The following is a 26,777-nucleotide window of genomic DNA, read 5'->3' as shown; positions in this document are numbered from 1 at the left end:
TACAAAATGGTTAAAGGGTTCCAAGAAAAAGGATGGGGGGGGGGGGGTAAGGAGATTAGTCCACCTCTCCCCACCATGGTTGAGATGACCAGATGTTGTACGAGTTAAGGAATGCAGTCCTGGAGGCAGGGCCGGGACAAGGTCATCCAGCGGTCCCAGGGCAAAGAAGCCAAACTGTGCCCCCCTCCTCTTTCATTATATGTGAGCTTAGGGGATGCTACCCCCAGCAGTTATCCGCATGTCAAAATGCCTTGTATCAGAATGAGCTCACCGGAGCCCCATCCATACAGGAAACCACTGTGCCCAGGGCAGCCGCCGCTCCTGCCCACCCCTTGACCCAGCCCTGCCTAGGGGTCCAGATGGTTATACTTTGGTCTAGCCCAGGGGTCTCTATGCTTTCTAAACAAAGGGCCAGTTTACTGTGCTTGAAGCTTGGGGGGGGGGGGGGGGGAGATGCTATGGTCAGTGGGAATAGAAACATCCCTGGGGTCGGTGTCAGTAATTTATGTCCAATCATTGATTTTAGAGGGAGGAATAGTTGTGCCTCATTATTGGTGTCAGATGGAGGGATAGTGCCCCATCAATTATGTCAGTTCGAGGAATAGTAATCCATCATTGGTTTCAGTTGGAGAAATAGTGCCCCATTGTTGGTGTCAGTGGAAAGAATTGTACCCCATCGATGGTGTCGGGGGAGGAATGGTGCCACATCATCAGTGTCAGTTGGAAGTATAGAGCCCCATTGACAGTGCCAGTGGGAGTAAGAGCATCCTATCACAGGTATTAGTGGGAGGAAGAGCATCCCATCATAAGTATTAGTGGGAGGAATAGTGTCCCATCATTGGTATTAGCGGGAGGAATAGTGCACCAAGCCAAATAAAGGCAAGCAAAGGGCTGCATCTGCCCCCCCTGGACCACAGTTTGGAGAGCACCAGTCTAGCCTATCATTATAGTCTGCTGCTAGAAGATGCTGTATGACAATAACAGAAGCCCATAACAGGTTAGACTGGCTTGAGGGAAAGTTCTATTTACGTGTAGCGCCCTGCTCCTAATGAGCAGCCGCTATAAATTTTTCAAATTTAGTTGTCTGAAGCTGTAGTTTGGCTCAGACTAATTTTCTCTAAAAAATTCTGGTTTCTGTACCAGTTCAGCTGGGATGCACTAGTTCCCACTTGAACGTAGGTGTCGCTGTCACCGCCGGTAGGTGTGGAAATGCAGCAGGCTGGATGTATTGAATACTACCTCTTGCTCAGAAATAACTCAGTGGGAGTGTCTTCCCTGCTGTGCATTCTGGGAGATATTGAGGTCAGTGTATTTAAGGTACCGACGCCATTTTTGGTGGTTTGTTTGGCCTGGGGCCTGTGTCGCAGGGTCTTGCGCCTCGGGGCCGGCTGGGAGGCTCTACAACTGAGAGTGTAGGCCCAGAAATGTCTTGGGGCCTACTGATCCAGGGGTGGTCCTGTGCTGTCTTGCCTGCGGGGAGAAGCCAAGAAAACTGGAGGATCCAGGGGAGGACTTCTGTGGTGGAGGACCAAGCGCAAGGCTGGTGTCTCTGGAGGAGCCTGGAAACTCAGTTGGAGGACACAACCCGGATCAATACCCATACAGTATCGCCAGGTTGGCTGAAAGAATCTGTTACTGTATGGTAGTTCTTTAAAACTCTCAAGATTTCTAAGTTCAATTGACAAGTTTGTGGCAGAGACTTTGTTGAGCATCTCATCGGCTGGTAGGTCAAGTGAGAGGGGCCTATCCGATGGTTGCTGGATCCAGTCTGTTGAGCTGTTTGTCCTCTGGATCTGACCAATACCTCTAACCCGCAATTGCTAGGTGCCTGAACTCCCCCTTTATCCTCTGACCCTATATTGAAAGACATTTTTTTCCTTATCTTAAATAAATGTAAAAAAAAAAAAGGACTTATGCCGCGTACACATGACCGGACTTTTCGAGGCACTAGGTCCGACGGTCTTTCCGACTGACTTTCGGCGGACTTTCCGAATGAACGGACTTGGCCACACACAATCACACCAAAGTCCGACGGATTCGAACGTGATGACGTACGACCGGACTAGAATAAGGAAGTTCATAGCCAGTAGCCAATAGCTGCCCTAGAGTCGGTTTTTGTCCGTCGGACTAGCATACACACGAACGGATTTCTTGATCCAGGCGGAGTTCCGGTGGAAAAATTTAAGACCTGTTCTATTTCTAAAGTCCGTCTTTGGACCTTTGCTGTCAAAAAGTCCGGTTGTGTGTACGCGGCATAAGTGTCGGATTCAACATCATTTGGGCTACTTTCCAACGGGACCCCTAAGACGGAGAGGCGAGCAGGTGAGGTAACGGTAAGCCCAAACAAAACCAGCAGCTCCTTCGGGGGTTAGTGCTACAACGGGAAAGCTTTCTTATAATGTATACTGTTTAACACTTTGAACTTGTGAGACGGAGTTAGCCGCTCAGTGGGTTAGGGCCCTTTAATGACTCCCTCTTGGCCTTCCAGCCCACCTATGTCATACTACTCAGTCCTAAAATCCAGAGGTGATATTATCTCTTATTGGGACCCAACCCATTATAGTCTGGCCACCATGGGCTACTTACAACAGATCTCTATGAGGATCAGGTTATATCACGTTGTAATTTTGTCTGATACTGTTTCTTGGAAAAAATAAATAAAAATGCATAAAAATTAAAAAATTGGAGCCGTTGCCATTTTTTGTTTTAGTTTTACAAACTAGGCATTCCCAAATAACTTCATTTTAAATGGAAAAAGAAACAACAGAATAAAGTTTGCATTCTCCACTTGTATGCAGTAATTCTTCGAACGGCCGCGAATGCCGGAGACTTGAGAAGTTAGGTACCCAATTGTGACATCCTCCCCGCCTCCCATCCCCACCATACTGGAGGTCAGTAATCTCCGTGCACACAGGCCTGCTTGCCGCTGGCTCTCACACCAATCAGTGCCGAGCAGACGGAGAGCTGTGTGTTTGTTAAGCTGATAATATCTATTTAATTTACTGCACAAGGCTGCTCAGCGCCCGGCTGTGCTCTTCGCTCTGATTCTACCAAGGCAAATACACAGCCACATGGGGGACAAACAGGTTTCTACAAGAACACTGCAGCGCTCGTTCTACGTCAACAACTAGACTGGCCACCAACCTGCATTCCATGTTCTTTTATCACAACACCATCCACCTAGTCATTTTATTCTTCTACAACCAGCTGCTTCATTCTGATTGAAGGGCCGAGGTATAGATAATCTATACAGGTTGCAGAAGTGGCCGCTTAAAGTGGAACTCAAGGTATGGCTTTTATTGCGTAGTTATCTTGATCCAGCTTGAACCAAAATAAGTATATACACTATATTACTAAAAAGTATTGGGACGCCTGCCTTTACACGCACATGAACTTTAAAGCGGGGTTCCACCGCCGTTTTTTTTTTTTTTTCTTGGGGGAAATGCCAAGGAGTAAGTTTTATAATAATTTAACTTACTTTTTCTTCTTTCTTAGCCCTTGTACACACGGTCGGACATTCTGATGGACAATGTCCGATAGGACCGTGTTGTCAGATAATCCGACAGTGTGTGGGCTCCATCAGAATGTTTCCCGTCGGAGTATCTGACGGACCAAGTTTTCCAGCTGGGCTATAAAATTTTCCGACAACATGATCCAATCGGACTTTGTCCGATCATGTGTAGAGAATTCCTAATTCCAAATTCCTACACCAAAGCTATTGGCTACTAGCCTGAACGTAGTCCCGTCCTAACGAAATAACGTCATCACGTTCTGAACGATCCGATTTTCCGACAACTTTGTCCGACTGTGTGTATGCAACAGTTTCGCACAAAATCCGTCGGACAAAATCCAACGGATTTGGTTGTCAGAATGTCCGACCGTGTGTGTACAAGGGCTAAGTCTCCTGCTGACGTTTTTCCGGATTGAAAATACTTTATAAAAACGTCTCCTGATGTTTTCCATCTTGCCTGTGGGCATGTGAAGCCCACAGGCATTCTCTTCCGGGACACTGTGCTGCTGATGTCCCAGCATGCAGCGCCCGTTCAATCGCCGATATCGCGCATGCGCAGATGAAACAAATCGAGCGCTGACAATAACTCAGGGCGCCGCACAGACTCCTGGGAAATTGAAAAAAACTATCCCAGGAGGCAGTGCGGCCAACAGGAAGCGCAGACCTGCTGCTGAAGGACCAGGAAATTGAAAAAGAAAGAAACGCAGAAGATGCCAGCAGCAAGGTAAGGGGGATATCCTGCAATTAGACCACAATACAATCCTAAGGGCATAGGAGTGTAATTCGGGTGGAGGCAGCTCCGCTTTAATGGCATCCCAGTCTAAGGCCGCGTACACACGGGCGGATTGTCTGCCCAACTTAGTCCGCTGAACCGTGTTTCAGCGGACAATCCGCTCGTGTGTGGGCTTCAGCGGACTTTTTCAGCGGACAGTCCGACGGACTTTGTCTTTCGGAATTTCCGTAATTTTGTCCGTCCAAACTTGGTTTCAGCGGACAGTCCGCTCGTGTGTAGGCAAGTTGGACGGACTAAGTATGGCGCATGCTCAGAAAGGGTTTACACGGCTGAAGGTTGCATTGCTGTGTAATGGACGTCGTTTTTCTAGTCCCGTCGTACGTGCTGTACACGTCATCGCGCACGTTTTCAGCGGACTGTCTGTTCATCGTGTGTGGTCAAGTCCGTTCATTGAAAAGTTGAACGGACTGTCTGTCGGATTGTCTGACGAACTTAGTTGGGCAGACAATCCGCCCGTGTGTACGCGGCCTTAGTCCGTAGGGTTCAATATTAAATTGGTCCCCCCTTTGCAGCTATAACAGCTTCAACTCTTCTGGGAAGGCCATCCACAAGGTTTAGGAGTGTGTCTATGGGAATGTTTGACCGTTCTTCCAGAAGTGCATTTGTGAGGTCAGGCGCTGATGTTGGGGCAATAAGGCCTGGCTCGCAGTCTCCGCTCCAATTCACCCCAAAGGTGTTCTATCGGGTTGAGGTCAAGACTCTGTGCAGGCCAGTCAAGTTCCTCCACCCCAAACCCGTGTCTTTTACATGCATCTATTTATTTATTTTTTCCAGATGTTTTTTTTTTTCATTTATAAACATAGACACAAAAGACAGAAAAAAAACTAACACAAAAAAGCTTATAAAACCTACAAAAATAAGAAAAAAAAAGACGCTTCCGTTCATACATCAAACAATGTAGATGGACCCAGGGGCGGACTGACAACTCATGGGACCCCCAGGAAATAGGAGATTATGGGGCCCCCAGGCAATCAGAGATTATGGGGCCACACAGTAGACACAAAGACACAGACACAGTATACAACCACACAGTATACACAGACATGTACACACAGTATACACAGACATGTTTCTATTGGCTGAGAAGGTACTGGAGAGGTGGGGCAGCTATAATCTCAGGATTTTTAGACCAAAAGGATGTCGGTAAGGGACATTTCAGAGACAGATGTAAAAAAAAACACAGATTTTTACATACTATCCCTGGTTTTAATGAGGCTGGCAACCCTGATGGGGCCCCCTAGTGGCATGGGGCCCTCAGGCAGTTCCCGAGTGGCCCAATGGTCAGTCCACCCCTGCATGGACCTATGTCTAAGCAGGTCTGTCCCTGACTCAAACCCAAACTCATATGCTCTAGCCATAGTGACCAGATTGAGTGAAACCTCTTATGCCGCTTACACAGGAGCGGAATGTCCGACAGAAAAAAGTCATATGGAATCTTTTCATCGTATATTCCGATCGTGTGTGGGCCTCATCAGACTTTTTTTTTTTTTTTTTACGAAAATTCTGACGGACCTAGAAATAGAAATAGAACATGTTTTAAATATTTCCGACGGAACCAATTCCTAATGGGAATTGTTTGTCTGTATGCTGTTCCGATGAACCAAAAAACGACGCATGCTCTGAAGCAAGTACGAGATGGAAGCTTTTGGCTACTGGCTATTGAACTTCCTTTTTCTAGTCCCGTCGTACGTGCTGTACGTCACCGCGTTCTTAACGATCGGACTTTGGTGTGATTGTGTATCCGCGTGACAGTTTCAGCGGAAAAACCTTCGGAGTTCATTCCGACGGGAAAACCGGTCGTGCGTACGCAGCATTTGATGTGTGGGGAAGTCAACCTAAGGGCAATTTGTCTCCGGGGCCACGAACAGTGTATGCAGGACCGTAGTCCACTTTGGTGGCTTAAGCAATGAACGATCAACATGGCCCAATAAACATGTAAGAGAATCCACTTGAAGGTCCACATCTAAAATCCTGTTAAGGGTACCCACAATTTCCGCCCAATACCTCTGGAGCTTTGGGCAATGCCACAATAGGTGTATCAGAGATCCAGAATTACCACATCTAGGGCAGGCCGAATCAGCTCTTAAGCCAATAGCACCCAAAAATTCAGGGGTTCTATCGGTGGCGGCTGGTGCTTCATCGGTCCTCCCGTTGCTCCAGTCCACCACCCCACACTAACCCCCACCCCCCCAGTCACTCGAGCCCACCACCGCACACCGCTGACAACACCGCCCACCCCCGTTCGCTGTTTCGCCCAACAGGACCACGTCACCCCCAAACTTACCCCGTGCCGGTCATGGCTGCTTCCCTCCTCCATCTCCTCCGTGTCCCGGCCTCAGCAGACAGACTTGACCACAGACCCCCCCCCTGCCATCGCTCCAGCCCACCACCCCACACTAACCCCCACCCCCCCAGTCACTCGAGCCCACCACCGCACACCGATGACAACACCGCCCCCCTCGGTCGCTGTTTCGCCCAACAGGACCACGTCACCCCCAAACTTACCCCGTGCCGGTCATGGCTGCTTCCCTCCTCCATCTCCTCCGTGTCCCGGCCACAGCAGACAGACCTGACCACAGACCCCGCCCCCCCGTCGCTCCAGCCCACCACCCCACACTAACCCCCACCCCCCCAGTCACTCGAGCCCACCACCGCACATCGATGACAACACCGCCACCCTCGGTCGCTGTTTCGCCCAATAGGACCACGTCACCCCCAAACTTACCCCGTGCCGGTCATGGCTGCTTCCCTCCTCCATCTCTTCCGTGTCCCGGCCGACGCTTCTCCTCCCGGGCAATGGGGTCTTCGGACTATCCGCCAATTGGGTCTTAGGACTCCCGGGCAACAGGGTCTCAGGACCCGCTTCCTGATTGGCCAGGAGGAGAAACAGTAGGACATTAGCGAATAATTTGGTAATGTCACACAACAGGGTGGGATCAGAGCGCAGTGCTCTGCGCCCTGAACTCTCCCTTTTTGAAGCCAATTAGAGTCTCAGGCTCTAATCATCTGCTTCTAAGAATAAAAATCTATAGAAATCCATGCGTCCGGCACCCTGCATGTAGATTAGGGGGCCGGACGCATGGATTGGGGGGGGGGCTTTCGCGCCCCTAATGAGTGGCCGCCACTGGGTTCTATACACCCTACGCAATATAAAAAATTAGCTTGGCCTATTTACTTTATTGGCTTAACTTTAATGCAGTTTTATGCAGTATTTTCCAAGCATTTTTGCTTTTAAAGGTGATACTGCATAAAGAGATAGTGAATTTACATTTTTAGCAGATCACCTAAATACTGCATGTGATCTGCTTTAGTGAATAGAGCCCACCGAGCTACAAAATGCTCAGCCGTGAATGGGGCCTTACACAGGGCCGTCTTTAATATTGATTGGACCCTGGGCAAACATTTTCTTGCCCCCCCCCCCCCCCCCATGCAATTTCGCTCTCCACCTGCCTGCACACCATGGATTGGGGTGGTGAGGGGACCTTATCAATAGACAGGAAACTCCTAGGGAATCTAGAACTCCTGGGATCAGTGGCAGTGCTGGGGGGAGGGGAGGGTGTGATCAGTGGCAATACTAATTTCTTTACCGACTACCAATATAAAGAGGAGTTTCAACACTGGCCACCAATGTAATAGGAGTTTACACTGACCACTAATGTAATAGAAGCATGCACAGTAAACACCAATGTAAGGAGGGATTTACCCTGACCACCAATGTAATAGAAGCATTCACAGTAAACACCAATGTAAGGAGGGATTTACACTGACCACCAATGTAACAGAAACATTCACAGTAACCACCAATGTAAGGAGAAATTTGCACTGATCACTAATGTGATAGAAGCATTCACAGTAAACCCCAATGTAAGGAGGGATTTACACCGACCACTAATGTAATATAAGCATTCACAGTAACCACCAATGTAAGGAGGGATTTACACTGACCACCAATGTAATAGAAGCATTCACAGTAAAAAACAATGTAAGGAGGGATTTACACTGACCACCAATGTAATGGAAGCATTCACAGTAAACACCAATGTAAGGAGGGACTTACACTGACCACCATTGTAATAGAGGCATTCACACTAAACACCAATATAAGGAGAGATTTACACTGACCACCAATGTAATAGAAGCATTCACACTAAACACCAATGTAAGGAGGGATTTACACTAACCACGAATGTAATAGAAGCATTCACAGTAAACACCAATGTAAGAAGGGATTTACACTGACCACTAATGTAATAGAAGCATTCACAGTAAACACCAATGTAAGGAGGGATTTACACTGACCACTAATGTAATAGAAGCATTCACAGTAACCACCAATGTAAGGAGGAATTTACACTGACCACCAATGTAATATAAGCATTCACAGTAAACACCAATGTAAGGAGGGATTTACACTGACCACCAATGTACTAGAAGCATTCACAGTAAACACCAATGTAAGGAGGGATTTACACTGACCACTAATGTAATATAAGCATTCACAGTAAACACAAATGTAAGGAGGGATTTACACTGACCACTAATGTATTAGAAGCATTCACAGTCAACACCAATGTAAGGAGGGATTTACACTGACCACCAATGTAATAGAAGCATTCACAGTAAAAACCAATGTAAGGAGGGATTTACACTGACCACCAATGTAATAGAAGCATTCACAGTAAACACCAATGTAAGGAGGGATTTACACTGACCACCAATGTAATAGAAGCATTCACAGTAAACACCAATGTAAGGAGGGACTTACACTGACCACCATTGTAATAGAAGCATTCACAGTAAACACCAATGTAAGGAGGGATTTACACGGACCACCAATGTAATAGAAGCATTCACAGTAAATACCAATGTAAGGAGGGATTTACACTGACCACCAATGTAATAGAAGCATTCACAGTAAATACCAATGTAAGGAGGGAGTGACACTGAAAACCAATGTAAGGGGGACCTTCACACTGGCCACTTGTGTGAATAAAAGGATTTTACATCAAGCCCCAATGTAATGAGAAGATATACATATGAATGCCACCTCTATTTACATATCAATGCCAGTTATCTACATGTAAACACAGGGTCTACAGGTAAGTCATCCGTACACAATAGGGCAGAGCTTGGCAGCAACACTTCAAACTGAGATATCGGGACACATCACGGCACTAAAACTACAAGGGAATTTAAACCAGGATAGTTGGCAAGTATGAGGAAGCTGCTTTGGGCCCCACAGCAATGACAGAGCCCAGGGCAGCTGCCTCTTTTGCCCTGCCTTAAAGAAGGCCCTGGCCTTACAGCTAGGGGCATACAATTTCCATAAAATTAAACCCCCCTGACTTACATTCTAAATCATACTAGGTAAAGAGCAATAAACAGTGCAGTAACCTATAAGAACCTGTCTATCATCTTTCACCTACCCGTCCATCCAGCCAGGCAGTGACAGTGACCGGTGACGGGGTCGCATCCCTCTGCATGGCTGCAGTCGCAGTGTTCAGCGCAGTTCAGGCCATACATCTCCTCCTAGGAGAAAAAAAAAAAAGAGAGGAAGGACCGGGGTCAGCAGACACATAAAGGAACGACGATAAATGGAGGAAGTCATTGGTATGGATAAAATAAAGTCATATTTATTACCGGGCACAGTTGTTCGCAGATGTCTCCCATCCAGCCTGCAGCGCACATGCAGCTACCATTTACAGTGTTACAAGAAGCATCGTTCAAACAGTGACAGGTCTGATTGCAGCTCAATCCCCAAGTGCCGCTTGAACAAGGAATGGAGCAATCTGTCCCTTGCCAACCTGTATAGAAAAGAAAGGATTCATATATCATCTGTGATTTTCCATACACATACACATACTCTTTCATGGTGCACAGAACTCCTGCAGATGTTATGCTTTCTTTGGTTACCTGTTCTAAACCAGGGGTCTCCAAATGCTCTAAACAAAGGACCAGTTTACTGTCTGTCCTTCACACTTTGGGGGCCCCATTGCTGGTGCCAGTGGGAGAAATAGTGCCCCATCATTGGTGTCAATGGGAGGAATAGTGCCCCATCATTGGTGTCAGTGGGGAGAATAGTGCCCCATCATTTGTGCCAGTGGGAGGAAAGTGCCATATCATTGAGGTCAGTGGGAGGAATAGTGCCCCATCATTGGTGCCAGTGAGGAATGGGGCTCCATTGTTTGTGTCAGTGGGAGGAATAGTGCCCCATCATTGCTGCCAGTGGGAGGAATAGTGCCCCATCACTGGTGTCAGTGGGAGGAATAGTGCTTCATCATTGGTGTCAATTGGAGGAATAATGCCCCATCATTGCTGCCAGTGGGAGGAATAGTGCCCCATCACTGGTGTCAATGGGAGGAATAGTGCTTCATCATTGGTGTCAATGAGAGGAATAATGCCCCATCATTGGGGTCAGTGGGAGGAATAGTGCCCCATCATTGGTGTCAGTGGGAGCAATAGTGCCCCACCATTGCTGCCAGTGGGAGGAATAGTGCCCCATCATTGGTGCCAGTGAGGAATGGTGCTCCATTGTTGGTGTCAGTGGGAGGAATAGTGTGCCATCATTGCTGCCAGTGGGAGGAATAGTGCCCCATCATTGGTGACAGTGGGAGGAATAGTGCCCCATCATTGGTGTAAGTGGGAGGAATAGTGCCCCATCATTGGTGACAGTGGGAGGAATAGTGCCCCATCATTGGTGCTAGTGAGGAATGGTGCTCCATTGTTGGTGTCAGTGGGAGGAATAGTGTCCCATCATTGGTGTCAGTGGGAGGAATAGTGCCCCATCATTGGTGCCAGTGAGGAATGGTGCTCCATTGTTGGTGTCAGTGGGAGGAATAGTGCCCCATCATTTCTGCCAGTGGGAGGAATAGTGCCCCATCATTGGTGTCAGTGGGAGGAATAGTGATCCATCATTGGTGTCAGTGGGAGGAATAGTGATCCATCGTTGGTGTCAGTGGAGGGAATGGGGCCTCATCATTGGTGTTAGTGGGAGGAATAGTGCCTGATCGTTGGTGTCAGTGGGAGGAATGGTGCCCGATCGTTGGTGTCAGTGGGAGGAATGGTGTCCCATCGTTGGTCTCAGTTGTTTGCCCCACAGTAGATACACCCCTGCACAGGACCAGTCATGCACTGCCACAACCACTACCACAGTGATCTCCACTAGCTTCTGGGTCACATGCCTGACCTGCTGTCCTGCTAGACTTTAAACACAGTTTCACTCATTTGGCACAGGAGCCATTCAGGAAACACATTGCGTTTTCCCAATGAATGCAAAGCATTCTCTGATTGGTTGAGGTGGAGACTGTGACGTCACTGTTCCACTTCTCCACTTTGTCCAATCAGAGAATGCTTTGCATCAATTGAGAAAATGCAAAGCATTCTCCGAATGGCGCCTGTGCCAAGTGGCCGACCTCCTGTGTTCACAATGCAGCAGAGCAGCCACTTGGCACAAGACCCGGAAGCAAATGGAAACTAGTGGAGATGACTGGAGTAGTGGCATACACTACAGTGATTTCCAGCCTCTAGGGCAGGGGTAGGCATCCTCTGAGAGATGGAGATCTATCTGGACAACATTAAAGAGATCAAAGGTCAGTGGGGTGCAGCCCCCCCCCTTTTTTTTAAAGAAATGAACTAGCAAGCCCCCAAAAAAATCTACTAAAACTAATGTCACTATAAAAATATAAACTTACCCTAAGTTAGCTTCAGTGAGAAACTCAACATTCACTTTCATTCACATTTTTTAATGTCTGGGGAGTTGATCACCCCCACAATTCAGATGCCGGAGTTCATTAAGAAAGCAGAACATCTGGTACTGCAGGCTGATTTTCTTGACTAGTTTCAGGTCTGGCTATCTGCTCTGATTTCTGCCCAGTGTAAGTAGGATGTAGGGCAGTGTAAAGGGGTCAGTAGTAGTTAGAGCAGTGTACAGGGGTTAGTATTATGTAGGGCAGTTTACAGAGGTGAGTAGGATGTAGGGCAGTGTACAGAGGTCAGTAAGATATAGGGCAGCGTACAGAGGTCAGTAGCATGTAGGGCAGCGTACAGAGGTCAGTAGCATGTAGAGTAGCGTACAGAGGTCAGTAGTAGGTAGGGCAGTTTACAGAGGTGAGTAAGATGTAGGGCAGTTTACAGAGGTAAGTAGGATGTAGGGCAGAGTACAGATGTCAGTAGCATGTAGGGCAGCGTACAGATGTCAGTAGCATGTAGCGCAGTGTACAGAGGTCAGTAGCATGTAGGGCAGCATACAGAGGTCAGTAGTATGTAGGGTAGCGTACAGAGGTCAGTAGTATGTAGGGTAGCGTACAGAGGTCAGTAGTAGGTAGGGAAGTTTACAGAGGTGAGCAGGATGTAGGGCAGAGTACAGATGTCAGTAGCATGTAGGGCAGCGTACAGAGGTCAGTAGTATGTAGGGAAGCATACAGAGGTCAGTAGCATGTAGGGCAGTGTACAAAGGTCAGTAGCATGTAGGGTAGCGTACAGAGGTCAGTAGCATGTAGGGCAGGGTACAGAGGTCAGTAGCATGTAGGGCAGAGTATAGAGGTCAGTAGCATGTAGGGCAGGGTATAAAGGTCAGTAGCATATAGGGCAGGGTACAGAGGTCTGTAGTATGTAGAACTAGGGTCAGAAGGGCTAGTTATAGGTGGGTCATTAGGGCATAGTACTGGGGAATCAAAAGAGGGCATGGTACTGGGGTGTCAGATCGGTTGGAGTGCCAAGAGGACATGGCACTGGGTGGGGAACAGGAGGATATGGTATTGTGGGCGATCAGGACAGCATGATACTGGAGGGTCAGGAGGGCACAGTACTGGGGAAACAGGAGGGCTGGGGTGTCAGGACAGAATAGGGCGGCACAGTGGTGTAGTGGTTAGCACTCTCACCTAGCAGTAAAAAGGGTCGCTGGTTCAAATCCCAGACACGGCTCTACCTGCCTGGAGTTTGCATGTTCTCCCTGTGCCTGCGTGGGTTTCCTCCGGGTACTCCAGTTTCCTCTCACACTCCAAAGACATGCAGGTAGGTTAATTGGCTTCTGTCCAAAATTGGCCCTAGCATATGAATGGGGACTTTGGATTCTGGGCTCCTTGAGGGTAGGGACCAATGTGAGTGTGCAATGTACAGGGATAGGGGTAGACACCTCACTCACTCCTGAACTGGATGGACTGGTGTCTTTATTCAACCTATGAAACTATGAATAGTGCTGGAGAGTCAGGAGGGCATCATGCTGAGGGTCAGGAGAACATGGTGTTGGGGGGGTCAGGAGGGCATGATGCTGGGGGTCAGTAGGACATGGTGCTGGAGGGTCAGGAGGACATGGTGCTGGGGTGTCAGGAGGGCATGGTGCTGGGGTGTCAGGAGGGCATGGTGCTGGGGGGTCAGGAGGACATGGTGCTGGGGGTCAGGAAGGCATGGTGCTGGGGGGTCAGGAAGGCATGGTGCTGGAGGGTCAAGAGGGCATGGTGCTGGGGGGTCAGGAGGGCATGATGCTGGAGGGTCAGGAGGACATGGTGCTGGGGGGTCAGGAGGGCATGGTGCTGGGGGACAGGAAGGCATGGTGCTGGGGGGTCAGGAAGGCATGGTGCTGGGGGGGTCAGGAAGGCATGGTGCTGGGGGGGTCAGGAGGGCATGGTGCTGGAGGGTCAGGAGGACATGGTGCTGGGGTGTCAGGAGGGCATGGTGCTGGGGGGTCAGGAAGGCATGGTGCTGGGGGGTCAGGAAGGCATGGTGCTGGGGGGTCAGGAAGGCATGGTGCTGTGGGGTCAGGAAGGCATGGTGCTGGAGGGTCAAGAGGGCATGGTGCTGGGGGGTCAGGAGGGCATGGTGCTGGGGGGTCAGGAAGGCATGGTGCTGGGGGGTCAGGAAGGCATGGTGCTGGGGGGTCAGGAAGGCATGGTGCTGGAGGGTCAGGAAGGCATGGTGCTGGGGGAGTCAGGAAGGCATGGTGCTGGAGGGTCAGTAGGACATGGTGCTGGAGGGTCAGGAGGACATGGTGCTGGGGTGTCAGGAGGGCATGGTGCTGGGGGTCAAGAGGACATGGTGCTGGGGGTCAGGAAGGCATGGTGCTGGGGGGTCAGGAAGGCATGGTGCTGGAGGGTCAAGAGGGCATGGTGCTGGGGGGTCAGGAGGGCATGATGCTGGAGGGTCAGGAGGACATGGTGCTGGGGGGTCAGGAAGGCATGGTGCTGGGGGACAGGAAGGCATGGTGCTGGAGGGTCAAGAGGGCATGGTGCTGGGGGGTCAGGAGGGCATGGTGCTGGGGTTTTTGTTGACACACAATGTTCTTGGGGTGGGGGGTCGGGGAGCCGTTTTGCACCTTCGCCCTGAGTGCTAGATGACCTTGTCCCGACACTGGGTACACATAGGTACATGCTTACATTGGTCCAAGCTGGATCAATGTAACTATCAGTGTAAATATGTAACTATTTAAAAATGACCATACCTAAACTTCAGCTTTAACCCTGAACTCCAGGCACTACAGTGATTTCAAGCTTCCACGGGGATCCCAATCTACCAATTTAAAAATTACCATAATGAAGCTTCAGCTAAAGAAAAAATAATCTGGAGTTCCGGTTCATAAAGAAGTAGATTATTGATAACATGGGTCACCCAGTTACAGCTAAGAATTCTGTTCTCTGGTTCCATTATTTGGTACAATGCCTGTTTTAATTATACTATGCACTCTGTCATGTTGCAACATAAAAAAATTGAAAAGGTAGTTCTATTAGAAGGGATCCTCCACTTCCAATGACTGATGAACATAATGGGTAAGATGATGCTGCAACTAATATTACATTATGGCAGCAGTTAGAGGACAAGTTAAATGTGTAATCAGCAGAGATGTCAATCTGACCCCGTCCCCTCCGTGTAATATCTCGCTGCTCTTGCACGGAGCGCAGACTCTTTTCCTGAATATACTGAATGCTCAGTTAATTAACTAGAAAAAAAAAAATGCTTTTACATCAATTACGTGGGCCCAGGTTTTATTCAATAAAAAGGTCAGTGCTAAGTGCAGCCGCAGACAACTATTATGTGAATGGTATGGGTCACATCGATGATAGACAGCCAATTGCTGAGCTCTATTACCTTCCCTGCACATACAAGACCCGTCCACCGGGGAGCAGGCTGCACCGTTTTTGCAGTTGCACACCGACGAGCAGTCAGTTCCATACGTTCCGGAAGGACACGTGGCTGAACAGTCTGATCCCTGCAAATAGAACATAACACGGTAATTTGACAGGGGTCAGCAATCTCACGTTCACACTATACTACCAATGGAGGAGAGCTTGGCAGGGTATTCTATAGAGAATGACAGGTGCGGCGTCCCCGTGTAGGGCAGCCCATTCATTTCAATGGTTGAGGAAAGTGGAAAGCTAGTGCTGGACCTGTAGGGTTATCTTACTGGTATTGTTAACATAAAGTGATACTAAAGGATCTTTGTTCTATTTATTTTTTTAAATAACAAACATATCATACTTACTTCCACTGTGCAGCTTGTTTTGCACAGAGTGGCCCCGAACATCCATTTCTGGGGTCCCTCGGTTCGCGGCTCCTCCCCACATCAGATAACCCCCCTGGGAGAAATGCTCTCCTGAGGGGGTTACCTTGCAGATGAGCTCCTGAGTCCAGCATTCGGCGTCAATAGAGGCTGAATGCAGGACTCGGCCCCGCCCCCTGTCGCCTGCGTCATTGGATTTGATTGGCAGCAGTGGGAGCCAATGGCTGCGCTGCTAACAATCTGTCCAATCAAGAGCCGAGAACCTGTGGAGAGACCACCCACAGCAATAGATTCAACTGTGCAACAAGACATCCACCAGCAGCCAATAACAATAGACCCCCGCCCGCAGCAACAAGTTCACCCCTGCAACAAGAGATCCTCCAGCAGATGGAAACACTAGACCCTCCGCTAGCAGCAATAGACTCACCTCTGCAACAAGAGATCCTCTAGCAACCAGCAATAATAGAGACCCCCCACCAGCAATAATAGACTCACCTCTGCAATAAGAGATCCTCTAGCAACCAGCAACAATAGACCCCCCCGCCCGCAGAAATAGATCTATAGATCTACCCCTGCAATAAGAGCTCCTCCAGCAGCCAGCAACAATAGACCCCTGTGCGCAGCAGTAAATTCACCCCTGCAACAAGAGATCCTCCAGCAGCCGGCAACACTAGACCCCCGCCCGCAGCAATAGATATACCCCTGCAACAAGAGATCCTCCAGCAGCCAGCAACAAAAGACCCCTGTGCGCAGCAATAGACTCACCTCTGCAACAAGAGATCCTCTAGCAACCAGCAACAATAGACCCCTGCCTGCAGCAATAGACTCAACTCTGCAACAAGAGATCCTCTAGCAACCAACAACAATAGACCCCCGCCCGCAGCAATAGACTTACCTCTGCAACAAGAGACCCTCCAGCAGCCAGCAACAATAGACCCCTGTGCGCAGCAATAGATTCACCCCTGAAACAAGAGATCCTCTAGCAACCAGCAACAATAGACCCCCGCCTGCAGCAATAAATTCACCCCTGCATCAAGAGATCCTCCAGCAGCCAGCAACAATAGACGTCCCCAGAACCCCCTTGCCATTCAGGGCTGGATTTATAAGTGGGGCAAAAGCAAGCAATGGCCCTAATAAAAACAAAATAATGATAAACAAATCTAAAATATTTTCTTTTATTAAATGTATCTTGCGAAGCCATCATCTGTAAAACCCTGGACTGATATGTTGTATCGTTTTTCAAAATGTAATTTTGGCAGCTCAAGAAAACCATACATAGAGCACTATGACTGCGTGTGTGGGCATGTGTGACCTCAGGATGACATCCATTTGAAGACGGTGTGACTGTCATTGAGAATGTAGACCGACTCTGTGTATGAGGACCCCCCCCCCCCCCCCCGAATCTGAAGTGCCATGGGCCTCCCCCAAGGTCTGAAACTGTCTCTGTTGCCATTACCTACATTCAATGCTGGAGTTGGTGGAGCTACATCCCTCCACGTTACCGCTGAAATAAAGTCCTGCACCAGAAAAAAACACTTAGCTTACTATGTCAGTAATGCCCAGTTGAGAAGATAGAAGGGGGGTGGTAATTCAAATGAAGATCTCTGGAAGTCAGGTGCCTATGTTTTTTTTGGATGGGGTGATGGTGGTTGTATGGCTGTTGGGGACTCTTTGCTATGGTGGTTTATAATTTATGTTGTAGGTTTAGTGATTTTCTCAGACTTACAGTACATATGAAATCGTTTTTCTAAGTAAACATCAGGTCTCTTAGAATGGATATTTCTCAACAAAATGTCACTGGAATGTTTACAAAAGCTGTTCTATAAAACAGGGTTCTCCAAACTTTCTAAACAAAGAGCCTTCAGACTTTAAGGGGGGGGGGGGGGCAGACTGTAGGAAGTAGAAACGTTCCTTGCATCAGTGGGAGAAAACAATATCTGTATTAAGTATTAAGTATTAAGGGAAGGAGTGGTGCCCCATCATTGGTTTCAGTAGTGCCTCATCGTTGGTATCAGTGGGAAGAATAGTGCCCCATCACTGGTATCAGTGGGAGGAATAGTGCTCAATCATTGGTGTCAGTGGGAGGAATATTGCCCCATCATTGGCGTCGGTGGGAGGAATAGTGCCCCATCATTGGTATCAGAGGGTGGAGTAGTGCCCCATCATTGGTATCAGAGGGTGGAGTAGTGCCCCATCATTGGTATCAGTGGGAGGAATGGTACTCCATTGTCAAGTTACCAAAACCTGGAGGTCTCTAGGGCCCAGCATCTGTCAGAGCATGAGAAGAGCTCTAGGACCCAGCACTTCCGCCAGTACATCCCATGGGCCTTTATAAGGAAGTCAGCCCTTGGCTGAAGTGCTGTTTGATCTCAGGTGTTACCGACGTTCCTGTGTTTCCTGTTTACCTTGATGTCAGCTTGTTAAACGGATCTCCTTGGCCTGCTACCTGTCTTGACCTTGGCTCCCACCTAACCTCGTCTCCTCTGCTACCCACCTGGTACCGAACCTTGCATTGTACCGACTACCCTCTGTCTCAGTGACCCTGGTTACCTGCTACATCTCACAGGCGCCACCTGCCTGCAGCAGCCCTGCAGCACATCAGCGGTGTTCCTGAGCTTTTTATGCAAGCAACTCTTCAGGCGACCTGTGTGATTTTGGGCCTGACTCCTGCTGTCCAACCTCCAGGGGAGTCTGGAACTGAGCTGCAAGGGAAGCCTTCTCTCCATTGGCCTCCAGAACTTTGGTACCTGATACCCATCATTGGGAGGAATAGTGCCCCATCATTGATATCAGTGGGAGGAATAGCGCTCCACCTTTGGTGTCAGTGGGAAGAATAGTGCCCCATCATTGGTGACAGTGGGAGGAATAGCACTCCACCTTTGGTGTCAATGGGAAGAATAGTGCCCCATCATTTGTGACAGTGGGAGGAATAGCACTCCACCTTTGGTGTCAATGGGAAGAATAGTGCCCCATCATTGGTGTCAGTGGAAGGAATAGTGCCCCATCATTGGTATCAGTGGGAGGAATAGCACTCCACCTTTGGTGTCAATGGGAAGAATAGTGCCCCATCATTGGTGACAGTGGGAGAAATAGTGCCCCATCATTGGTGTCCATTGGAAGAATAGTGTTCCATCATTGGTATAATTGAAAGGAATAGTGCCCTTGTGTTGGTGTCAGTAAGAGAAATTGTGCCTCAGGGGCCATATTAAGGTAAGCAAAGGGCCACATCTGGCCCCTGGGTCCACAGTTCAGAGACCACTGGTCTAAAACAAGGGGGAAAGAGATATTGTTGTTGTGTGTTGTACCAACGTAAACAAGCCAATTGGCAGTGTACACATTTTTAGCTTCTTCCATTGTTTTAAAGGAGTTATAGTCAAACGCTGCACCCAGATTATGTCAAATAAAGGTTACCAATAGTTTGACCTTTTGACATATTTGGCCTATTGCATGTATGATACAACAGTGCCATCTGGAGTTGAGGTAGGAAATGTTTTACTCATAGAAATGATGCAGAAAAGAATACCCCCATGTGGGAATGGCTACCAAAACTTTCTAAATAAAAGGCCAGCGGCATAAGCTGCAAGTAGGGCTTCAACAAGTAAGGTCTGTGCCACATGACTCTATTACAACACAAGAGCTAAGAAGGAAGGTCTGTGCCAGAAGGAACTTCCCCTGGGGATGACACTAGCGCCAGATTGCTTGAGTGGAGTCTTGAGCCTTGGAAGCCCATGGAGATCGTGAAGCTGCTATAAACTAAGCTAAGACTTTTAGCATATTCCTTATTGTACATAGACCGTTGTTCATGCTCATTCACTAGGAAGGTTAGGTAGTGTGTGCATGTGTTATATGTATACCTGTAATACTCGTATGTCTTGTATTGTTTCCCTACAATTGTAAGTAGTTTGTATGTTGTACAGCATTCTCCTTTAGTAAAAGCACATCATACACTACAGAGGTTTCTGCTTCCTTGCTTTTACTGCAAAGTGACTTTCCTTAAGATACAAAATAAAATACCATATTGGCTAAAATGTATCATATTGGTCTCTCTGAGACCAACATTCGGCTTCCATTATGGTATTTACTTTGTTAGTCCAGTCAAGCTCCAGTTCATTTTAACTGCACAAAACGTTTCCTCGTCTCGTATATCTTTAATAAAAACAGTAGTTGGTGCATTGTGAAGGGAAGCATAAAATAGATTTTGTAAGAATAGTTAAACAGCAAACACCCCATCCTGCTCCCTTTTCTCATCATTTTCTCTCTGCACTGTACATTGTATCCTACACAGATTCTCTATGAACCCCTTCATATTAGGGTAAGGTTGCTAGTATTACTAGTATCGGTATCAGTGCCTATACTGAGCATTTGCACGAGTACTCCTACAAATGCTCCGATGCCTAATCCAATACCTGGGCAGTCAGAGATGATCGGTGTGGGGGAGTTACAAGCACTGATCTTCTTGTATAGATTTCAATAAAGCAGCTGACAGATGCTTTTCCTCCTCTCCCTCCCACGGCTGTCAGGTGCTTTATTAAAATGTATACAGGGAGATCGATGCTTGTAACGGCCCCCACCGCTGCACCGATCATCCCTGACTGTCCAGTGTGTCCTTCTCTGTTTCCTCCTCCGCTTCCTCTCCGTGTCCTCCTCCGCTCCCCCTGCATGTCCTCCTCTGCTCCTTCTCCGCTCCCTCTCCTTGTCCTTCTCCGCTCCTCCTCCGTGTCCTTCTCCGCTCCCCTTCCATGTCGTCCTCTGCTCCTCCTCCGCTCCCCCTCTTCTGCCCCTCCGTGTCCACCTCTGCTCCTTCTCTGCTCCCCCTCCAGGTCCTCCTCTGCTCCTCCTCCGCTCCCTCTCTGCTCCTCCTCCGCAGCCCCTCTGTGTCCACCTCCACTCCTTCTCTGCTCTCCCTCCATGTCCTCCTCCGCTCCTTCTCCACTCCCCCTCCATGTCCTTCTCCGCTCCCCCTCCATGTCCTCCTCCGCTCCCCCTCCATGTCCTTCTCCGCCCCCCCTCCTTGTTCCTCTCCGCTCCCCCTCCTTGTCCCTCTCCGCTTCTTCTCCACTCCCCTCCGTGTACTTCTCTGCTTCTTCTCCGCTCCACCTCCATATCCTCCTCTGCTCCCCCTCTGCTGACCCTCCGCGTCCACCTCCGCTCCTTCTCCGCTCCCCCTCCATGTCCTCCTCCGCTACTGCTCCGCTCCCCTTTAATGTCCTCCTCCGCACCTTCTCCACTCCCCCTCCGTGTCCTTCTCCGCTCCCCCTCCATGTCCTCCTCCACTCCCCCTCCGTGTCCTTCTCCGCTCCCCCTCCATGTCCTTCTCTGCTCCTTCTCTGCTCCCCCTCCATGTCCTCCTCCGCTCCTTCTACGCTCCCCCTCCATGTCCTCCTCCGCTCCTTCTCCGCTCCCCCTCCATGTCCTTCTCCGCTCCCCCTCCATGTCCTCCTCAGCTCCTTCTCCGCTCCCCCTCCATGTCCTTCTCCGCTCCCCCTCCATGTCCTCCTCCGCTCCCCCTCCATGTACTTCTCCGCTCCCCCTTCATGTCCTTTTTGGCTCCTTCTCTGCTCCCCTTCCCCTTCCATGTCCTTTTCCAGACCCCCCGCCCCAGATCTGTCAGGATGGAGAGTGGAGGAAGGATTTGGTAAATAAGTAATTTACCGGCTCCTTCCTTTTTCGGTGATCACTGACTGTCCATTCATAACTGAGCATTGTAAACTGAGTTTATGAGGCTTCAGTTTATGACTGGAGAGGAGCCCCTGTCTCCTCTCCATTCATCTTCAGTGCAGAGAGAGGTACTGGGGAATCTGTGTCCTTAGTCCCTTTCCCTGTCTCAAAGGGGAGATGACAGGGGTCTATTTAGAACCCAGATATCTCACCAAGCCCCCCCCCCCCCCAACAGGGTTGATAAAAAAAAGGAAACATTAAAAAAAAAAAAACAGGCACTGTCCAACTCCCCCCCCCCAAAAAAAAAAGAAAGCATTGTAAAAATAACAATAATAATAATAAAAAAATTGTAAAAAATAAAAATAAAGTAAAAATAAAAAAACGACTGACGCAACCCACACCTCATGAGTGCCAATCAGTGCTACTGTCACATGACATAAAAAAAAAGTATTGGTAATCGGTATCGGCGAGTATATGAAAAAAGTATCAGTACTTGTACTCCGTCTTAAAAAAGTGGTATCGGTGCAACCCTACTTCATATAATGTTTTAAATAAGAGTAGAAGACAACGCATGATAGGCTCTCTATATACCTTGGTTGCAATGTAACTTATTATTATTTTTATTATTATTTAAGGTGCTTACAATACAATATTCTGAAATTTTGATACAATTTTTTGATACCTGGTCTAGCTATATGGCTAAGGAGGTTTTTGTGGATCATCTTGTGGAAACAATGCCCGCTTTTTAATACTCTTCATCACACTTCGAACACAAGACCTATGGGCCTAATCCAGCCCTCAAACTTCTGCACATCTCTTGTAGCTGTGGCACCCCCTTCTCTACGCCCCCACCCTGTCTCAGTAGTCGGAGAACAGAGCTCCTCCACCAGATTCTGCACTTCTCCATGCAGCCACAGAGAGGCTCATCCCTGCCACCCTGTCTAGGTAATTGGCAGCAGAGAGGAGGATATAACTCCTCCTGCAGATCCTGTGCAGCTGGAGGACCACCTCAGGTCAGCGGGGGAGGCACTGGGTATAAGGTCAGCGGAGGAGGTGGGCCCAGCTGGGGAGGCGGGACTCTGAACGTAGCTGCTATGTCCCTTCCCAGCAACAATAGACCCCTCAGCAACAATGGACATCAACAACAATAGACACCCTTAGCAACAATGGACCCCAACAACAATAGACCCCCTTAGCAACAATGAACACCTTCAGCAACAATGGACCCCAACAACAATAGACCCACGGTAACAACAACAGATTTCCCAGCATCAGTCCAGCATCAATAGACTCTCCAGCAGCCAGCAACAATAGACCACTCCTTTAACAGTAGATCCCTTCCAGCAACAATTGACCCCCCCCCCCCCAGCAACATAAGCCCAACCAACAACAATAGTTCCCCAACCAGCAACAATAGACTGCCAGGCAAAAATAGATACCCTCCAGCAACAATAGCTCCTCCAACGGCCAGCAACAATAGTCCATTCCCTCAACGGTAGATCCCTTTCAGCAACAACTGACCCCACCAGCAACATAATCTCCCCCCGCAACAATAATAGACCAAACCATGCAAAAATACACCCCCTCCAGGAACAATAGATCCCCACAGAAGCCAGCATTAATAGACTTCCCTTGACATTACATTCATTCAGTGCTGGAGGTGCGGGAACTGCGTTCCCTCCGCCATTTATTAATGCCCCCTCCATGCTCTGGCTTTGTGGTCGGCCACAGGACATAAGAACTGCATCATGGGAGGAAGTCACATGCTCCTCTGCGCCTGAAGGTATTGGGTAGGTGGTCGGGGTGTCCCTTTAATGCACAGATTTGTCTGCTACAAATTATACAGAACTGACACTCCACACAAGAATTATAAATCTAAATCAGAATTTCGGCACAACCATCTCTAGGCAGGACTTTTTTTTTTGGTGTGAACTGCCGGCTCCGTATCCCCCGATGTGTTTTAGCTAAAATGCCACAAACCTTTGTGGAGATCATTAAATGTGAACAATGCAGATGGAGATCTCAGCTGTGTCTGAGGCCCCGGTATAAAGTTCAAGGCTATTAATCAGGCGGTACAGCAATCAGCAATGAAGACAGAATCTCATTCCATTAGTCAACCTCCCGAATTAACTTCTTCAGTGAAGTATCGGAATGCCCGCCTCTTTCCTTACATCTCATTTCCTTTTTTTTTTTTTTTAATGCAAACTTCACTATCGCAATCCACACTGACTATTTATAATCCTTATGCTGCTACGATTGGTACAACCCCAATTCCCCAAAAAGTTGGGGCTCTGTTTAATATCTACATAAAAAAACAGAATGTAACGATTTTCAAATCTCATAAACCCGTATTTTTTTCACAATAAAAATAAATAAGTTAAAGCGGAGGTCCACCCTAAAGTGGACCTCCGCTCATCGGAACCCTCCCCCCCTCCGGTGCCACAATCGGCACCTTTCAGGGGGGAGGGGGGTGCAGTTACCTGGATAATCCAGGTAACTGCACCCACTTCCGGGATAGCTCTCTGCGGAAAGGGGCGTAACTTACGCCCCTTTCCGCAAGTGCCCGCCCCTTCCCGCAAGTGCCCCGCTGCCTGCTGGGAAACACACAGATCCCAGAGGCAGCGGGGAGCGTCCTTATTGCGCAGCGCGATTCGCGCATGCGCAGTAGGGAACCGGGAAATGAAGCCGAAAGGCTCCACTTCCTGATTCCCATACCCAAGATGGCGGCGGCAGGACCCGAGAAACGATCTACAGATCGGCTTCGGGTGCCGACATCGCGGGCGCGCTGGACAGGTAAGTGTCACTATTTTAAAAGTCAGCAGCTGCAGTATTTGTAGCTGCTGGCTTTTAAAAAAAAAAAAAAACGCGGAGTCCCGGTGGACTTCCGCTTTAACTGAAACATGTCAAAAGTTTCAATTGAGAAAATTGACCATTTTAACCTCTTCAGGCCGGCGCCGAGAGGTTTAGGTTGCCTGGAGGCGGAGCATAAAACCATGTGACGGTCACGTGATCGGGAAAAAACTCCCGTTTGCTTTCGGTTACGGCGTGCGCTCTCGGCACAGCTGTACCGACCGCAGCTCGCAGCAAATATGCAGCCTTTCGGTAACAAGGTCCAGGCGCCGAGAAGCTGCATATCTGCGTGCGGCCGGCGCCGAGGGCTTAGGAAAAAAAAACAAGGGGATTTTGAAGTTGATGGCAGCAACATGTGTCAAAAAGGGTAACAAGCTGGAAAAGTAAGTGGTACTAAAAAGGAACAGCTGGAAGAACATTTTACAAATAATTAGGTTAACTGGTAACAGGTCAGTAACATATAAACATAAACATATAAAAGGAGAAAACTCTGAAACGCGTTGGGTGAACCATTAGAAAATACTGTCAATCGATGTGGTGACTGTCAAAACATATATGCATTGTTGTTAACATTACGCCTTTATTATTCAGTATCTTATGAAGTTATTACGCTTTTAATAAATTGTATACTTTTCTACTTATTATGGAATCTTAGTGCCTTTAAAGTCCAGTTAGGGGATATTTCTTCTTTTGGTTTAGCTATTTGGATGTGGCACCTTTCAGAGACATTTACCGATAATTAATTTTGGCTATAAAAAGACCATCCAAAGAGAGTCAGAGTGTCTCAGAAGTAAAGACAGTGAATGATTCAACAGACTGTGGCAGGAGTAGAGCAAGGAGTAGTAAGAGTAGAGCAAAAGTATTGGGACACCTGCCTTTACACACACATGAAGTTTAATGGCATCCCAGTCTTAGTCCATAGGGTTCAATATTGAGTTGGTCCACCCTTTGCAGCTATAACAGCTTCAACTCTTCTGGGAAGGCCGTCCACAAGGTTTAAGAGTGTGTCTATGGGAATGTTTGTCCATTCTTCCAGAAGAGCATTTGTGAGGTGTCAGAAACCATGAATCAGACTGAGACATAAGTACAGTTAAATCTCACTTGTTTAATAATAAAAAGGTAAATGTAGTTAAAACATAGCCAGAGTTCAGGAACCGGAATGTATAGTCAGACAAGCCAAAACTTTAGGGAGCCAGACATGAGCGCAGTAGAACAGAAAGCAGGATCTGGAGCCAGAAGGAATGTCAACTGAGCAAGTCTTTAACAGGAACACAGGAGAGCTTCTCTAGAGTTGTGACTAAGGCAAAAGCAGAGATCATCTGGGCTGGACGGCTTAAGTAGGCAGGACTGACGAGCAGGATATCAACAGGTGAGTCACTGTGGTGAGTCTCTAGGAGCTGGCAATTAAATGACAACTGAGCGGCCAGCATTGAGAAGGAAGGGCTGAGCCCAGCCGACATGAGGTCAGGCACTGATGTTGGACAAGAAGGCCTGGCTTGCAGTCTCCTCTCTAATTCATCCCAAAAGGTGTTCTCTCTGGTTGAGGTCAGGACTCTGTGCAGGCCAGTCAAGTTCCTCCACCCCAAACTCGCTCATCCTTGTCTTTATGGACCTTGCTTTGTGCACTGGTGTGCAGTCATGTTGGAACAGGAAGGGGCCACCCCCAAATTATTCCCACAAAGTTGAGAGCATAAAATTGTCCAAAATATCCTGGTGTGCTGATGCCTTATAAGTGTTCTTTTCACTGGCACTAAGGGGTCAAGCCTAACCCTTGAATAAGAACCCCACACCACAACCCCCCCTCTACCATATGATTTGGAGGGGTGGCCCAATACTTTTGTTAATATAGTGTGAATGAGCAAGTTTGGGGTGTAAGAACTTGACTGGCCTGACCTCAACCCGATATAACGCCTTTGTGATAAATTTGAGCGGAGACTGCGAGCCAGGCCTTCACTTCCAACATCAGTGCCTGACCTCACAAATGCGCTTCTGGAAGAATGGTCAAACGTTCCCATAGACACACTCCTAAACCTTGTGGACGGCCTTCCCAGAAAAGTTGAAGCTGTTATAGCTGCAAAGGGCGGAGCCAACTCAATATTGAACCCTACCAGCTAAGACTGGGATGCCAACTCATGATACATTAGTGTGATGGTCAGCGGGATGAATGGTCCTTACACTTGAGGTCATTGGGAAGAATTACCCCCTTACAGGTAGCTAAAAAGATCAATGGTTTGAGTGGGAACTTATCTGAGAGGCAGAAATTGCCCAATGTTAAAGGAACCCCTAGTAACCTCTGGAGGAACCCTACAGTTCCACGGAACCCTAGTTGAGAATCACTGCCTTAGATACTAAACAGCTGTAATAAAAGTGTTGTCATAAAAAGGTCCACACCGGCACATAGACGATGTTTCTCGCACAATCCAGATGGTCCCAACAGTTGAACATGGCCAGTCTGCTGATGTATGGCCAGTGTT

At 48.3% G+C, this 26,777-nt stretch overlaps 1 protein-coding gene across 4 annotated transcripts in view; it reads right to left on the bottom strand.

The window, feature by feature from the left end:
• The window catches only part of LOC143962650 (multiple epidermal growth factor-like domains protein 11), a 981,904-nt gene that overhangs the window by 207,470 nt on the left and 747,657 nt on the right, over nt 1–26,777 (bottom strand). For all 4 annotated transcript variants that reach the window (XM_077471986.1, XM_077471983.1, XM_077471984.1 and 1 more), the window contains 3 exons: nt 15,384–15,504; nt 9,945–10,108; nt 9,731–9,833 (listed from right to left, as the gene is read on the bottom strand). In XM_077471986.1, coding sequence (XP_077328112.1) covers nt 9,731–9,833; nt 9,945–10,108; nt 15,384–15,504 — 388 coding nt within the window. The remainder of the gene's footprint in view (nt 1–9,730; nt 9,834–9,944; nt 10,109–15,383; nt 15,505–26,777) is intronic.

The sequence above is a fragment of the Lithobates pipiens genome, unplaced genomic scaffold (assembly GCF_037356315.1).
Source record: "Lithobates pipiens isolate NorthernLeopardFrog02 unplaced genomic scaffold, aLitPip1_a1.2 Scaffold_8, whole genome shotgun sequence".
In the NCBI taxonomy this organism is placed as follows: domain Eukaryota; kingdom Metazoa; phylum Chordata; class Amphibia; order Anura; family Ranidae; genus Lithobates; species Lithobates pipiens.
The sequence above is the reverse complement of the archived record's forward strand: the minus strand, read 5'-3'. Positions and strand labels throughout refer to the sequence as shown.